This window comes from Phalangium opilio, unplaced genomic scaffold (genome assembly GCF_054372755.1).
Source record: "Phalangium opilio isolate 3A_F unplaced genomic scaffold, DU_Popi_V2 ptg000002l_1, whole genome shotgun sequence".
Taxonomy (NCBI): Eukaryota; Metazoa; Arthropoda; class Arachnida; order Opiliones; family Phalangiidae; genus Phalangium; species Phalangium opilio.
In genome coordinates, this window is record NW_028324144.1 from 9529834 (window position 1) to 9547960 (window position 18127).

At 38.0% G+C, this 18127-nt stretch overlaps 1 protein-coding gene across 5 annotated transcripts in view; it reads left to right on the plus strand.

The window, feature by feature from the left end:
• The window catches only part of LOC149718716 (acyl-CoA synthetase short-chain family member 3, mitochondrial-like), a 45746-nt gene that overhangs the window by 10945 nt on the left and 16674 nt on the right, over positions 1-18127 (plus strand). For all 5 annotated transcript variants that reach the window (XM_089851327.1, XM_089851369.1, XM_089851326.1 and 2 more), the window contains 2 exons: positions 12478-12652; positions 16789-16933. In XM_089851327.1, the coding sequence (XP_089707453.1) occupies positions 12478-12652; positions 16789-16933 (320 nt within the window). The remainder of the gene's footprint in view (positions 1-12477; positions 12653-16788; positions 16934-18127) is intronic.

Genomic DNA, 18127 nt, shown 5'->3' on the forward strand with positions numbered 1-18127 from the left:
TTACGAGAAACGTCTAGCCTCCCAATTGCAGGGCTTCAACCAAAGTTTCATGCAATTGCGGAGTTCTTATCATTTATTGTGAATCAATCGCCTTATATACCCTAAATTTCCAAAAAATTTTTAAAGAGGCATGCGCTAGAATTCAAACGTCAACAATAGCTATGTTTAAAATTAGTTTAGGAATTAAGTTTCTTAAAACGACTTCAGTAGAATAACGTTAAACTACTGACGACTAAAGTAATTAATATCAATTATATTTTCTTAATTATTTAAGAATAACCTCTTAATTGCGTCTCGTATTTGAGAGGTTTATTTTGGTTTACCAACTTGTATATTAGTATATTTATCAATATTGGTTAAGCTTAAGTTTAATCATAGTCCTCTACTTGAGGTTCAGCCTCAAGTAGAGGACCAGTTTTACCGCATTCACATTTCAAATCACAGACTTCCTTGCATTTACGAGGGATCATCTGCAGACGCTCAGCTGGAGCAGGTTGTAGAGTGGTAACGATTGGTTTGAGTTCAGATCCTACCTGTCTCCAACCCCATTCTCTAGCATTTAGGCTGCTTCCAAGCCACGTTTGAACTTGGTGATAAACTCTATTTGAATGTTGCTTTGCTGCCGCACTTGTTGGTGGAAGAGAAGCTAATTCAAAAGCTCAATTCCATAATCTTCATTTAAAGTATACACTTGGTTATGTCAACTTTGTTTCAGACGCTTTAACTCAACTTTAGCCGTATTGACAAGTGTGGGCGAACAATGGTATATATTAAAACATTACGTTTTATGATGGTAAAAAGGCTGTTTTACCCTCTCCCGTACTATACATTATAGCTCTTGTCAGAAAATAAACAAAATTTGTCAGTAATAGGAACTATATGTTTAATTTTGGAAACGTATTCTGAAAATAGAAACCATAAATGCTTTAAATTCCCATTTTTATATGAGGCTAATCTTCAGGGTCAGATTGTTAACTTCCGGTTAGTTGTAGGACAAAATATTTTAAGAGATGAATTATGTGTTTGAAGGCGATCTACAATTGAAGCCTAATTACGTGTTAATCGGTTAAGTAGAACCGGAGTTATTAAACGTTTTCTCGATTTTGTCCGCCATTTTCCAATATGGCGGAAATTCCTCCAATGGGAGAGTGTGGGAGACCACACCACGTTAAAGAGCGCCCAAAAATCTATAAGATCTGAAATTTTCAGCTTTGTTTCAATTTGTTGCGGGTTAAAACCTATTTTTCCTGTACTATTATCTTACTTCTGATATTACCAAATATTATTTGAAATTGAAAATCTGAAATCTTCTTTGTGAAGTTCTAAGGGTATCCTGGCTCTGTATTGGGTTAAGAAAATATTCAGCTTAACATCAGACGGACCTAAGTCAATATTTTTAAAAATTGTGAAACATTAACATTTTGGTCCTATTTGAAGATTTTTAAGGGGAGTGCACATTAATGAACGTCTGGAAAATTTTATGTTACGTTAATTATAATTATAATACTTAGTTTCAAAGTTCAACGTTTTAAATAAATTTCTAAAGTTAACGCTCTCTTTTTTATCTGTTAACGTTAAGTGCAAAGCTAAAGTTAAAGCTCTCTTTTTATCTGGTAACGCCAAGTGCAGATTTTAAAAACGCAATATTTTCTTAACCCACTTAATAAAAATGAAGACCGAAGGAACAAATATTAACATTAATGTCTTAGTCAACAAAGACTAGAAAAGGTGAAAGATAAGAGAACAAAATGGAATGACCCAAGCACCATGTAGATATCAAAATTTTCAGTTTAAAGACATGATATTAAAAAAGTACTGAGCCTAATTTTCCAAAATATTTTATCATAAATTTTCCATTCTTTTCGAAACGGTCCGTGTCAAAGCATTTTTATATAACGAACACATGCGACATCGTTGAATGTAGGACATAATCCCCCCTGGACATAATCCCCCGAACATAATCCCAAATTAGAGAAGAAAGGACATAATCCCCTCAGGTAGGAGACAAAATCCCCCGGACAATTTCCCCCCGAATGAATGCCGAAGACAAAATACCCCAGCCCCAGGACAAATTCCCCCCAAACTGTGTTTACGACAAAATACCCTAGAGAACGATTTCAATTTATATGAAGATTTATAGGGAAACAAGAGGTTACAAGTAAACCCTTACAATTTTGTCGCGCTTTCTAATGTATTTTAGCAATGTATAATGAACTCCATATTGATATAATAGCAAAGGATAATTATTACAAAAACTATATTTAGGCACTGTATAATTAATGCCTTACTTATATACAGTAACATTGCTATTTAATATTGAAATCGTATAAAGAATATCTCCTCAACAAAAGCCGAGATACAACAAACCCCAAAAAATCCTTATTTCTCAGCCTGTTACGGCTACAATGACAGGGAGCCGAACATAAAGAGGTCACACAAAAGACACGTGTCCTTGGAATGACCCATATTAGTTTAAAACACGTTTCCGCACAATTTAAATGAGATCATAGTGTTTAGCAGACGGCATAATGAATTTTAAACTTTTTAGGACGGTCTGAGACAAGGACTAGGCAATATCCCTGTCGGCGTTACAGCGTCACTTTCGGCGAAAATGAGCCAAATAACGATGAAACCGAATTAAAAATAACGATGAAACCGAATTAAAAATAACGATGAAACCGAATTAAAAAATTAAACACCGTTAGCGGAATGCAGTGAGCAACAAAAAATGTCGAGTCCGCACGTTTAATTACCGAAATTCAAAGAATAACAGCGAAAACATGAGAGTGGAGGTATTTTTAGTAAGGTCTCAAACACAGTTATAGAAAAGCCCCGTCATGAGTCCCGAGGAACAAACAATAGGAGCTTTTCCAAGACCTATGGCAAAACGCTGCCAGTAGGTAAAACCAAAAGACGGCGATAACACGAAAAATAGTTTAAATCACTGAAAATTAAGTTTGATTACCGTTAACGGAAGGCTTTAGAAGTCGTTATGTGCAAAAATCAAACGAAGCCAACTCGATCACGCGCTCAGCAAAAAAAATCCTTATTTCTCAGCCTGTTACGGCTACAATGCGGCTCTGGAGCAATGAGATAGATCTCTATGAGATAGATAGAGTTACAATTCAAATACTCGCGTATGCGTATTTTATTTAACACGTTTAAAAACTATCTTGACAGCTTGTTACATAGATTATAGCAGCAGACGTTAATAAAAAAAGTTCTTAGGGTGGCGCCACCCGTATTTGATAAAGATTCATGCTCGATAAAAGGTGTATTGCGAAACGTCGATCTCGAGATCTCACGTTGTGACTCTAGGTTTCATATATTCTATCTCATTGCTCTGGAGTAGTTTAAAGAGAGCGAAGGCGAGACGACGACGAAGGCGGAGCTAATCTTCCGTTTTTAATTTTACACGGAATTTTATTCCGTTAAAATTTAAGAAACGGCACCAAAACCCCTGTCCCTGTCCCTGTGCCGGACGCGTCCGCGAAACGAACGCTTACGATAAGAGAGGGAAACCGGTCGCGTCCGCGAAACGTACGCTTACGATGAGAGAGAGAGATCGCTAGCGTACGCGGTGGCGATACGAAGCTCCGCGTAGAGAGAGAACTGCCTGCCTGGTATATTAGTGAGAGGGGGAAGAGGGAGAGGGGGCATCCCGCTCGGAGAGAGAGGAAAGAAAGGTAGTTTAAATCTCGCGGGCTTTTTTGAGTGAAGGGAAACAAGATGATAATTTTCGTGCACTACTGCACTTTGTGCGCGTGATACATCAGAGATTATGCTGGATGGTTAGGTTAGGTTTCGTAAAATAGAGGGGACGCTTTACGGTCATAGTGATTTCTGGTTTAGGGGATCCAGGATTTTGTTTAAATACATTATTTGATTCGTATGGTTTTTAAAAATTATACTTTAGTGGGGTGCACAATTTAGTTTCATTAATATTATTTGAAATGTGACGTTATTAGAAATTAAAGGGATACACGATTGTGTTTCAGAAATGTTTTTAGTTGTACGATTTATTGGAAATCAACTATACGGGGGGTCACGTGAGCCGTGTAAAATTACTATTAAGGCCCAGCCCTTGGGCCATCTTGTTATGTCTTTTATGTCTCCGTAATATTTTTTCTTCATCATAGATGGCGACAAAATAAAAAACATCAGCCAGTCTCTAAAGGGAGGGAAATCTCAATATTTTTAAAAGTAATGTTACTTCGGATGAAAATAAATGAAAAAAATTATATTTTCTAAAAGGCGTACCATTGTTACAATGTTTCCAAAATATTACTAACCTACCCTAACCCAACCCAACCCAACCTAACCTAACCTTACCTAACCTAACCCAACCCAACCCAGCCTTACCCAACCCAACCCAACCTTACCCAACCTAACCTAACCTAACCTAACCGAACCCAACCCAACCCAACCCAACCTAACCTAACCTTAATACAACCCAACCCAACCCAACCTAACCTTACCTAACCTAACCTTACCTAACCTAACCCAACCCAACCTAGCCCAACCTTACCTAACCCAACCCAACCTAACCTAGCCCAACCTTACCTAACCCAACCCAACCTAACCGAACCCAACCAAACCAACTGCACCCGAGTAAAATCAAAAGATTGTCAAACTGAATGTCAATATTAAATGTCAGTGACACAACCAATTAACAATTCGAAAGTAAAAATTGTTTCGTATTTGCAATTTTTCTCCATTATTCACGCTAATAACTAATTATTAATACGTAAACCTATTTCTACCCTAGAAATGAATGAAACTGAACGAAATAATTAGAAATAATTCAAATTATATTTTGATAATACTCACGTACCTTCGGGGAATCGAACCCACCATTCTTCTCTCCGCTGTTCAACGCCTTATCCACTACGCCACCAGATCGCTGAGGCTTACAGTGTTTTAAATAATATTGATATTGTATTTTTTATTGTCGGGGGATTATGACCGGGGAATTTTGTCTAGAGCCTGGGGGGATTTTGACTATAGAGTGGGGGGATTTTGTCTTGAGAATGGGGGGATTTTGTACTCTTAACTAGGATGGGGGAAAATGACCGGGGGATTTTGTACGTTTTTAAAAATGGGGGATTATGACCGGGGGTCTTTTGTCTTGGGGTATTTAGTCCGTATACCATAATCGTTTATTTTTAACGCTTCCAGTCTATTGAAATCCTTGCAAGAAAACATTGCTCATTGGGGATATTTAAAGGAATAGTAGCGTTTAATTTCAACTACTACTGTTTTACTAGGGGAAAGTAAGCCCAATAGTTAGTAAGCCCATTTATCGGTGTCCACTTACGTGTTTCGTGATTTATTATTGCTCTAAATTATGTTCCTCGTAAAACAGCTGGTAAGTCGACGTGATAAGAAAATTACTTCAATTGCAACAATTTTAATGATTGATTTATAAATCTTTTCGAATCGAGGACACAAAAAGTCGTAAGCAATTGAACCATGGCCGTATGAGTTCAGACAACACCCTACAGCGCGTTTGAGAGGGCAATCATGATGATACATAAAGTTTCATCCTTCGGTTACATTTAGTTCTGTTGAAATGAAAAACGTTTTTTTATAGTTCGATATGGAAAACCTTGAAACTAACCCATAAGCAAGGCTCGTATATTTATTATAACACTTTTCATGTTAACAATGCTAATTCAACAAGTTGGGAAAACCAAAATATTACCTCTCTGAGTCAACTTACAAACTTATTTACCTAGATATGGAATTGTTTCTCTCTTTTTTTTGATGAGCAATTGCAGAAGCTAAAATTTATGAATTATTAAAGCATTATTCAAAGCTAAGCCAATATACATTAAACCAGACGACATTTTACATCCAATAAGGATATGTCTCGTACACATGCGGAAAAAACCGGAAATGAAAAGTATAGATTTTGTAGAGATATTACCTTTATGTGTTTGTAAAAGCCCAATTGTCTACGCCTCAACTGCATATCCTCACAGAGGGCAGAAAGAGGGGGAGTAGAAGGCTCGGATGGAGTGTTCTAGCTCTGAAAGATTACCTCTAGAGGCTCTAAGCTTCCGGTTATTAAGCCCTGTTATTAATCGAAATGCTGTAAACCGGATATTAGGAGGAAAATATAACAAACAAATAAATAAGAAAAGCGAGAACTTCTAGCTTCAATTTCCCCTCTTTACATCTTTTTTATACCTTCTATGTACAAAGCTACATTCGCAACTGAATTGCCGTGAAAACACTGTCCTCTCGTTTCACCTCAACCAAAAAGGGATTTATGTAAGATGAACGTTGAACGTAGCAAATTCCCTACCCATCCTCGACTACAACGCTAGCCGATCGACGCGTATATCTTAACCTTAACGATAATTATGATAGAGTAGAAGTCAGTAAGTACAGACTGGTGTCCATGTCGGATGGAAAAAGATCAGATGATGGTGGTGTTTAGAAGCCAGTAAGCACAGACTGGTGTCCATGTGGGATGGACAAAGACCAGAGGATGGTGGTGTTAGACAGACAATGGAGTAGTAGCCAGTGAAAGGGGAATGCTAATTTCTGGGAACTGTAAATGGGGTCCGGAAATTGCCGTGACATACGTCAATCGGAGAGGTAAAAAGTAATAAAAGTTGGGAAATAAAAATAAACCTCTCCGAGTCGAGACGCAATTAATAGGTTTTTCTTGAATAAATAAATAAATATAATTGATATTAATTATTTTAATCGTCATCAATTTACCTTAATTCTAGTTATATCGTTTTAAGAAACTTTATTCCTAAAATCATCATAACATACATATTGTTGACGTTTGAATTCAAGCGTATGCCTCTAACATTTTTTTGGAAATTAAGGATATAAGGCGATTGATTCACAATTAATGGTAAGAAAACCCGCAATTGCGTGAACCTTTGGTGAAAAACCCTGCCATTGGTAGGCTAGACGTTTCTCGTAACCCTTCGCTAAGTGCTTATTAATCCTAACGATGGAAATGGAAGCCAAAAATTGCTTTCTGCGAACTCGTTTGCTCCGATTTGCCAACTGCGAACACGGTGACAGTCACACACAGGCACGTCCAGTGTAATACCTCTCCGTGACGTCACTCGGATTGGTAAAAATGGTGAATATTTAGAAGTCTTCAAGCTTGACGCGATATAAAAAAAGCAATTTAAATCCGCTGATTACTTTTTTTTCGACGCCCCAGGGATTCTGGTCAACTTTATTTAATTTTAAAAAACCAATATTAGAAAAGTTGCATATGATGAATTGGATTACCAGTAATCTAATTTTCTACGGGAATAATTTCTTCTGTCGTTTATAATGGAAAGGACATTCTGGTTGGAAGGTTTTCATTTTTTTTCAAATTAGATGACTGTTGCCGTTCGAGTGGAAACTGGAATAGAAAACTCCCAATTGCGTGAACCCTTGGTGGAAGCCCAGCCATTGGGAGCTAGGAGGATATAGGGGTGAGGGAGTCTTCGACTGCCCTTTCTTAGAGCTCAGGTTTCAGCCTCTCCATGGGAGATTCATGCACGCGCACCTAGTTACCTTGGTTACGCGTATCACGTGACCACGCAAATCCAATAAAAAAAATTAGCGGGTTTTTCATGCTAGCTTAGGCCTTTGAAGCTATGCCGCCTATATTACATGTTCACTACACATGTATAGATATTTTTAATTTTATCGGGCGTTAACTCGACTCTCTCAAGGCTTTAATCCACCTTAAACACTTATCTAGTGGAGTTTTTGATGTAGGGAAAGAGTAAAAACCCTTACCTTTATCTAAGAACCATAATTTACAATTAATAAAAATGAAAAAAGATAAATGTTCCATTAAAGCACTAAAAAAGGCAGCGCGACGCATTAAGCCTTTACCAAAAATTAGAACGAACGAACAGACGAGTGAGACGACACCCGATGACGATATGCGTGGAACTAGGTGCGCGGCTAAGAATCTCCCAGAAGGAGTGAAAACGGGGAGAAACGACGGGCGATAATCTGTAACCGGGTTTCAATGGGAAAACGGCGAGGGGGCCGTCATTACTCATGAGAGCGTACAAGATTTGAAATCTTTCTCGATTTTGATGATTTCAAAGATTTAAGAATGATTTGACTGATTTGCTTATTGGAGCCGATTTCAATGATTTGGGAGTGATTTTCACGATTTTAAGATGATTTCGATTCGATTTATGTGATTTGAAGGATTTGGAAATGATTTGAACGATTTGTAAGATTTGAATGACTGGTGACTTAACGAGGATTTGAATGATTTGGTGCGATTTGAATGATTTGTCGAGGATTTCAATGATTTGGTGCGATTTGAATGATTTGTCGAGGATTTCAATGATTTGATGCGATTTGAATGATTTGGTAGTGATTTGAATGATTTGTCGAGGATTTCAATGATTTGATGCGATTTGAATGATTTGGTAGTGATTCGAATGATTTGGTGTTGATTTCATAGTGATTCTAATGATTTGATTGATATGATGATTTCTTAATTTGACTGCTTTGTATAGTGATTTGACTGATTTACGATTGATTTCACTGATTTGAATGATTTACTAGCGATTTCACTGATTTGTGCAGCGATTTGAAGGATTTCATTGATTTCCTAGCGATTTTAGTGATTTTCTAGATTTGGGAAGTGATTTATGTGATTTGAATGATTTAAAAAACCAGGTGTACGAGATTTTAAGGAGCGACGGCCCCTCGGAAAACGGGCAGTCGAAGGCTCCCTCACTCCTATATCCTCCTAGTTGGGAGGTTAAACGTTTCTCGAAACCCTAGCCGATCGCCGTGTACATCTTGACGGAACGTTATCACCATGGATGAAACAAGGATAGCCGACTCTAGCTTTGGCTATATTACCCGATTTTCGAAACGCGACCGTGGCGCCCCCTTTTTTTCGTACGGAAAAACCTGGGGATATTAACATTGGGGAAACTAGTCCCTTGCCCCCCGTGCATCTAATTATGTTCCGTTGGAGAACTAGAGGCCGCTAGAAGCACTAGCTTCTGCAACGCTTCTGTCATGCCTCTACCGGACGTTTACGGAAACTACCGGAGTCGACTCTCCTGGTTTGCTCCATGTTATCACCCTATTTCGGCCGTCGAAATTCCTATAATTTACTTTCTGTACTGTGGCGCACTTTCTGAGTAGTGGCAGAATTGAGAAACATTTTCGTGTCCCACAGCCCTCTAGAAATTTATTCCCTCCAGAAAGAGTTTCGCAGTAGGATTTTTAGTTTTCGGATTGAAGGAATAAAGGATTTTTTTTCCTTTTCGTAATTCAGTGGAGGTTGGGATAGAATTCGCAACAGGGGTTCCTGGAGTCCATCAGTAGAGGCTCTATACCCGAGGTCACAAGATTATTCACCTTGTGGCAAAGTCTAGTAAAAGAATTTTTCTTGAAACTACAGAACAAATAAAAACCTCTTCCTCTTTGCTCTTGGAAAAGGGGTATGCCACTATGAAGGAAAATGGGGTGAATACGCACACTTTCTTCAGACCACCCACCAGCTTGACAAATTCTAAACACTCGTCTCCTCCCAGGTGATGCTTTTAATTTTCCACGAACAAGCAATAGACCCTTAAAGAAAATCGTTCAAATTTCCCAACCGTCTTTTGAGGATTGACAGAGCATTCTGGGTAATCAGTATATTAATCTGATTGGTTTAGACGGCTATGGGCCGATTTTGCGCAGTAGTGGCAAGGAAGTGTACTTTAAAAATTAAATGGCGGAACTTGGGAACTGAAGTTTCAGGTGAAAGTGATTTAGGAACTGTTTTAGAGCAGATTTCGCTTTACCACAAGCTCACAACGTAATTACCTTGTTGTTTTTCGCAATGGAGTCTCAAATCGTAGAAGGGTAAGGAGATTTCCAAAGCTTGTCATTGAAATTACACAGTTTTAGATTTTGGCAAAGGCTTAGTAAAGTTTTTATAATTTATTCAACGAAACCTTTCGCCACAAGATGGCGTTGGTACTCTATTCGATAAAATCCCGACTCGGCAATATAAGGTGCCCAGCTTGTTTATTTTCTTTAAGGGTCTATAGAGATGTTAAGCAACCTTGAGAAGTTTAACCTCAACACTCGACACAAAGAGAGGCATAATTTAGACGTGCGCGAAGGTAATTAGGAATGGTTAGCAGTTTGCGTGAAGTTCAAAAGTTTGGTCCGCGCGGGAAGTACCAGTTGGAATGGTAGAAATTATGGTTTGAATTCCCCCAGACGAGTCCATTCTCAATTCTTTAGAAGAGTGGCAGTTAATATCAATGCTGGTGCACACTGAAGAGTTTTTGTCTCTTTCGTGAAAAACGCTCCTAAAACACGAAAATATTTGTTAGTGTACACCCGGCTTCAGAGTGGGCCACATAGATACTAGCGACATCTATTTCAGAAATGTGAACCATGAAACTGAATTTTAAAAGTAGGGGATGTGATAATGTTCCTTTAGCCCTAACAATGATAATGGAGTAGAACTGCGAACGCGGTCCGGATATTAAGCCAGTCTGGATATATACGAGTCGTTCGAGTTTCCTGCCTTTCTACGGGCAAATTTTTGGAACGGGAGAGTAGATAATTTTGACGCCAGAAATGGCAGGCCTATGGCTTCAAGCGAATAAACGACAATTCATTTTTAACCGTTGTGCTGCAAACAGGACCCTCAGCGTAAGTATTTTTGAGGTGCAGAAATGGCAACCCTACGACTTCACGCGAATAAACGACAATTCGTTTTCAACCCTTGTGCTGCCACGAGCGTATAGGTCGCGTAAGTCGCGTAGGTTTTTCTCGAGGGTGGGCTTTATCAAGCTCTTATCATGGTGGGGGATCTTTTAACGACGTACTCGAGTTCAAAATTCTCGTAACTCCAAGGCATTGAGGTTAAAATGCACGTATCTCCGATTCGTTTATTGAGACTTGGACTCTCTTTGAGTTACAATGCACGTATCTCTGTCGTTTTCCGTTTCATTATCAGTAAGACCAAGCCTTTCATGGAAGGGACACATAAATATCCATTCCGTTTGAAATTAATCATTTCATATTTCAATTATTAGTAAGACCAAGCCTTTCAAGGAAGGGACACATATTATAAAAAAACCGTTTTTTCAAACGGAAAAAACCTGATATATACTACATCGTTGATTTTGGGTCGCCACTCATTGTTCTTGTCACGGCTTCTAAGGGACAGATATTATTTATTCTAACCGTTTCATATAACACCACCATTTATTAAAGCGGTAACATTGCGTCATGACAATTAATATCACAAGTCATGACAGCACCAACTATTAAAGCGGTAATCTTAACACACTTTCTTTACTTTTTATTTCGGCTGACATTTTTACCATAACTTCGTTGTTATGGTAAAAATTATCTATTTTTAGCTTCAAAAAATGTCAGCCGAAATAAAAAGTAAAGAAAATGTGTTAAGATTACCGCTTTAATAGTTGGTGCTGTCATGACATGTGATATTAATTGTCATGACGCAATGTTACCGCTTTAATAAATGGTGGTGTTATATGAAACGGTTAGAATAAATAATATCTGTCCCTTAGAAGCCGTGACAAGAACAATGAGTGGCGACCCAAAATCAACGATGTAGTATATATCAGGTTTTTCCGTTTGTAAAAACGGTTTTTTTATATTGCATATACGTTTGCTCTATTTTGCCAACTGCGAACGCGGTGACAGACAGGCACACACACGCACACACACACACACCCCGAAACGTCCAGTGTAATACCTCTCCGTGACGTCATCGTCACTCGGAGAGGTAATAAAATGAATACTCTGTCCTTGCACGCGCTGTTTCGAAAATAATGCAAAATTTTATTATGAAATATTTTGGGCCAATGTAATTTTGGTAAAAAAATATCGAAGATAAGAATTATTTAAAATATTTTTTTACGATGTTGTCTATAAACTGAAAAACTTTAATCTGGGCAGGAATCCATGTAATTTTAGAAGCAGGAATGGAGAACAGAGTAATCTGGGCGCGGATCTAAGTCCACGACCCCCTTCTCCGGGACAGGGGGGAGGGGCATGATTGAAGAGGCGGGTCATAGCGATAGAGGTAAAATGGAACTACGTATTTTTTTTTACCGTTCCCGTCAGAAACTTCATCAAAACGTAGGTTAAGTGAACCAATAAGATAATTTAAATTTTAGTTACGTGTTGGAGGGAGGGGCTCTATACTGGGCTATGAGTCGGCTAACCGTTCTAAGTTCCTGCTTCTAAAATTACATGGATCCCTGATCTGGGACTTAATTCATTCCATTTTCTTCACCATCTTTACTTTTTCTAACCGAAAGATATTTTTAAATTGGCTTGTTAATAGTTATTATAAATATTTGGCATATACAAATTTGGGTTGTCTCATTTGAAATTGAGCAGAACAGACTGTTTTGGTATTTTCTTGTATGCTGGCCGCTTATGTAGACAGGTTAGAAACACTAATTGTTAACTGAATTTTCATTTTAGGTGATGATGAAACTATTGACTCTTTCTTAAAGAGAAAACAAAAAGAATGGTTCGCGACTCGTAAAGATTCCATAGAAAACAGCGAACGATACTGGAGTGAACAGGCTGAAAATCTAATTTGGACAAAGAAGTGGAACAAGGTTTGCGATACGGCAGATTCACCCATCACAAAATGGTACAATTAAATATAATAAAATACTTTCAACAATGATTGATGTAAAATTTAACCGTCCACATATTTCTGCATAATTAATCGTACACAATTCTTAATTTTCATTGCTTCTCACTTATTTGACGCCTAATTTCCACCATACGCTGATTGATCTCTCCCATACGCTTAAGTATGGTTTTCACTTGACCGAAAAACACTACTTTGCAGCTGGACGTCAAACGTCAGATTTGTTTTTTTACGTTATCGCCCAGCGTTATAGCGTTTTCACTTAGCGTAGTTCATGCAAATTATGGAACCAAGGCTTAACAGATAAACTGAACACTGCACTAATTGCGGCCCATCTATTGTCTTTCTTCGTGGCAATCTTTGTTTCTAATATCATACATATTTGTATCGTTCCTAACCTCTTCAATAAACCTTTCAGCTTTTAACTTCGGCATTCTCAGAGATTTGTACTAGTTATTCACTCGATCAGGAACGAAATAAATAAAAAGATGGCGGACCGCGGACGGCCTCTTCCTTACATGCGTGGTCGAAAATGACGTCACGACTCTAGCTTATTGCTGATTGGCTCGCGCAGAGCGTTAACGTTGAACACGGCCGAAAAAATAGAAAGCTAATATCGTCACACTCAACGTAATTTCTGTTCAAGCTGAAGACTGCTAGAGGCACAGCGTTATCATAAGTGAATCATATTACAGCTCCCTATAAGTACTAGACGTAGGTTATGCTTTTGTAAACAGCGTTTTCTTCCAAGACATCCAAGCCCGCCATCTATAGCTCAGTTTTACACGTTTAGTTTGCCCATTAACCCGGATCTGAAGTTACGTTAACCTACGGAAGTTCCGGTTGATTATAATGGCTGTCAGACCGCCGTCAGTGTCGTGATTAGTGTGAAGCTTGTTATCGCGTTATAATTTTGATTTAGAATGGCTTATGTTTCTTTGCTATTTAGGAAAAACGCCTAGGATCAATGTAACCAGGAGTTCATAATAACCCCCCTTCGGGGGGGAAGTATGAAACTGACCATAGAGCTAATGGTAAAAATCGCGAACAACAAGATTCTGTCGTTGCGCATAGAATGGATTAGCCTGTTTATGGACATACAACCTTACAGTATATCGTAGTGGTATCTATGCTCCATGGTTTTCGTTCCAAAACTTCCTTTGGTTGGGACATGGAGCAAACCAGGAGAGTCGACTCCGGTAGTTTCCGTAAACGTCCAGTAGAGGCATGACAGAAGCGTTGCAGAAGCTAGTGCTTCTAGCGGCCTCTAGTTCTCGTACGGAACATAATTAGATGCACGGGGGGGGCAAGGGACTAGTTTCCCCAATGTTAATATCCCCCAGTTTTTCCGTACGACAAAAAGGGGGCGCCACGGTCGCGTTTCGAAAATCGGGTAGTATAGCCAAAGCTAAAGTCGGCTATTTTTGTTTCATCCATGGCTGGGACCTCCGTCGAAAAGAAAAATGGCGATATGGTGGACGGAGAAACACGTTGCAATTCTTATATTAAAGATACTGGGAATAAATTTGTCCGAACGGTTTTAATTTAACCACGGAATTCTCACTCACACATGTCACAACAAAACATCATTGACGATCGTTTAAATGTTTTGTAGAAAACTAGAAACCCCGACTAAAAGCCAACTTCTTAGCCAAGGCTAAATTTACACCGTTCCGACAGAAGCAGATGTGAGACATTTTCGCTCCCAAAATCACAAAATAAAAATAGTGCTATACCGGAAGTGTGTAAGTTAATGCGCGTGGGCGCTAAAAAATGGGGTAACTATTTCTATGGGAGTTAAGCGGTGTATGAATCCGCTGAGCTTTACGGCGAAACTTTGTTGTTACGGGCTTTTTAACCAGTTTCGTACTTCGGGCTATTATGAACTCCTGATGTAACTAATTACAATCGTCGCATGCCCAAATGAAAGGCACATCTGAACACAATTTATGTGATATTAAAAGCATTTAACAGTAAGCGACTAAAACGTTTTGCAAAAACTGAAAAATATTGACCAGCATCTTTCGCAAACGGAAAAAGTTAAAGCATTGAAAAAATTTGTCAGATAGAAAAAAAGAAGAGAAATTTCTATGTCGACACACATAACCTTTAATTAGTAATAAATCGGTCCAACTATCCCCTCTAAAAACCTTTGAATCGGTGGAAACTCAGTGCTGTATTTGAATTCATATTCTTTTCAACACAAGCGTTTAAAAATTGCACGAAATACTTATAGACCGCCAATTATTTTATAAAATCGTAAAAATAAAGTGGATTTCTACTATTATATTCACCCCCCCCCAAACTTGTTTCCTTCCGCGCTCTTCTCTCTCAAACCTTTCCTCATTGGCTACCACTTACTTCCGTTTGCTTGCCCCGCTTTTTAAAAAAATATTTTCGCGCTAAAATCATTCCTCTGGTTTAGTTCACAAATTCGCCGCTGCGTTTCGCATATACCCTTTTCCCTTCAGTGCTGGGAGACAATGCTGATACACAGCGATGTTATATCATCCAGTACTTCTAGGGAGATGTAATATGATCCACTTCTGGCGTTACTGATAAGCCGGGTTACTCTTAAAGGCACGAAAATCTGATTTTTTTTATCAAAATTTTTATGTGATATTAATTACAATTAGTCATTATTATCCATTCAACGTTATCATAAAGAATTCAGGACGTTAGTCGATTAGGCTAATTAGCTCATAATTTATAATCATATAAATTATTAAATGAAAGATAGGAAAAATATCCAGTCATTTGGTGTTTATACTGGCGGCTAAGAGGATGTTGAACATTATCGTCAACACAAATAATGATAGGCGTAAAAAATGTGAATTAACGAAAATAGTCAACAAACTTACAAGACCTGTGTTATAATAAAGACAGAAAAACTTGCTTACTCCTTTTGGCCTACCTATCCATTATGTCTCGAGGTCGTTTTACCGTTGTTTAACTTAGGATAAGTTCAGTTCTCTGCACAACACGGTTTACATGTTCGCCAAAAATTAGGGAGAGAATGGAATCTGATATTCAGATGGTACTAGGATTACAATATTACTTGAACCATAAGCAAATCATCCGCTTTAAATATCCATCTCTAGGTTTTTTATGAATTGTCTCCCGCCCCTTTCCTTTACGTCAGCGATCCCAAGAGATTGTTACCCAAAAATCCACGAGGATAACGCCACTCGTGGCTAAGAGAAAAATATATATATGGGTGAATAGACTCTCTTAACCTCTTGAGTAGAATTTTTAGGTGACGAGCTCTCTTTTGATCGTGGGGCTCTGATTTGATTTTATTTCCCCGGATCACGCTGTACTAGTCCTCTAGAGATATAGTTCAATCATATGTACTTCAATTCTAATAAGTTTCTACTTTAACATATACTTTTAAATAAAGTAATTCTAATAAATAAACTTTATTTGGTTACATTATCATATACATTCAGTTCCTGTAACGTTTTTAAGCTTTTTGCCCATAGCAAAAGCTTTATACGGAGACCCCTGGAAGCAGGCTGGCTGGCTGGCTAGCTGGCTGGACGGCTGGCTGTTTCGCGTTCGCGTACATTTTCGTAAATTTAAATTACGCGGCAGAGTTCGCCGGAATTTGATTCTCCACGGCACTAGCGACATCTATACTAAATTCGATCATATTTTCGACGAGAAAATGCGGTCTTTCGGAGGTAGCGGGACTCGAACTGACGACGCCGGTGTGGGATGCAGATACTCAACGTCTGCGCCACTACGATTGCTGTTTAGCTATCGATATTTTTCCTATACTTTTCCACGCCTTTGCTTATTGGTAGCGGGAATGGAACTGACGTTGCCGGTGTGAATATCCCTTATTTCGGGTTTTGTTAAAGACAATATCACACTGCGAAAAGCGTTAATATGCCTTGGGGCATATCTTGTTAATACTGAATCTCTAAAAATCAATTTTATTTGTAAATGGGAAACACGTAAATGGGAAAGTGGAAGGTGAAAGACAGCGAGGTGGTTTTACTCGTAACAGGGAACAAAAGATGGGAAGCAATGAACTTCGAGACCTGTTTGATATAATGGCATCATTACTGCCTATTGATCATGAGATGGTTACCTTTAATATAATTTTAATCTAGTGTTTTTATATGTAGGTTTTCCGGCGGAGAGCTCAACATGTGTTACAACCTGCTCGATCGTCACATCGAAAGTGGAAATTCGGATGAAGAAATATTTATTTTCCACAGCATAGTGACGAATACTAGGAAAACATTTACATTGGCTCAAATATATTCAGAAGTTAGTAAATATTATCTCTTGCTTATTTAAAAAAAAGCCCTGAAATTGCTTAAAAAGGTTGACAGGATGGCTTACAATAGTAGCCACATAGTAACATACTTAACAGGCGTACAGAAAACTTAAACAGTGCTACAATTGTTACCCGTAATGCACACGTAACTAGACCCTTCATGCGCTATCCTTATTAGCGCTAAAATTAATGATAAAAGAAAACGGAACGTCTAAAGCGACACCATGGGATTTTTTATTTATATAAAGAAACCAGAACGTCAATATATACACAAAATAAGAAATCGAAGTCTAACTTATACTTCCCGGGGCCACATGAAAAATATATACTAGCTTTTGATTTTAAAATTAATGACTGCACAATTAAATGCAATTCTAGTACCATACCAGAATACTTATCCGAGAATGTTTTTGGATACATATGTGATAAATTATTTCATCTTTACTACATTTTCCGCACCAAGATCTTGTCCGCAAACGTACTAGGAAATATTTTTGTAACCCAATACGACGACGATATTGCATTTGTCAACTTAACACATTTTGCGTGAAATTGCTGTTCACACTCCATGCATTTCTTATCGCGGCGTGGCTAAGGGCATTCGTTAAACCACTAAAGTAGCGACAAGAGTTCAATAGAAAAAATTTGGCTTTAAAAGTCGGAATCGAGCGATGCCGCGGCTAAAATGCGACTCGCAGGACCGAAAACCGACTGGACTGCTTCGTTTGAAATCTAATCGATGAAGCAGTAAATTAGTTTAAACAGTCCCTCAAACATACAAGGTACTATCAACGTTAGATATGAATAAAATGATAATACTAAATTTATTTTGTGACGCATAATTTGACGTATTTATTTGTCCTTTACTAACTTATCCTAACGCATCTTAGTCACGTGCTATGAATCGATAACGTTATCTATACTAGATTAACTAAGATTATACGATATTTTATCTCTGAATTCGAAGTCTTACGCTCTACCAAGTTACTGCAGTGAATGCAGGTGATACGAAATCCCAATTTAAATTAATAAACTAATTATTGTATTAACCATTCCCATTGAACCGGAAACCGCCATTGGACTGGCAAATTACATTTAAAAATAATTAACATAATTTATATTTCTAGATAAATAACAAATATAATATTTTGGTCGAATGGGAATCGTTTTTATAATATTATACC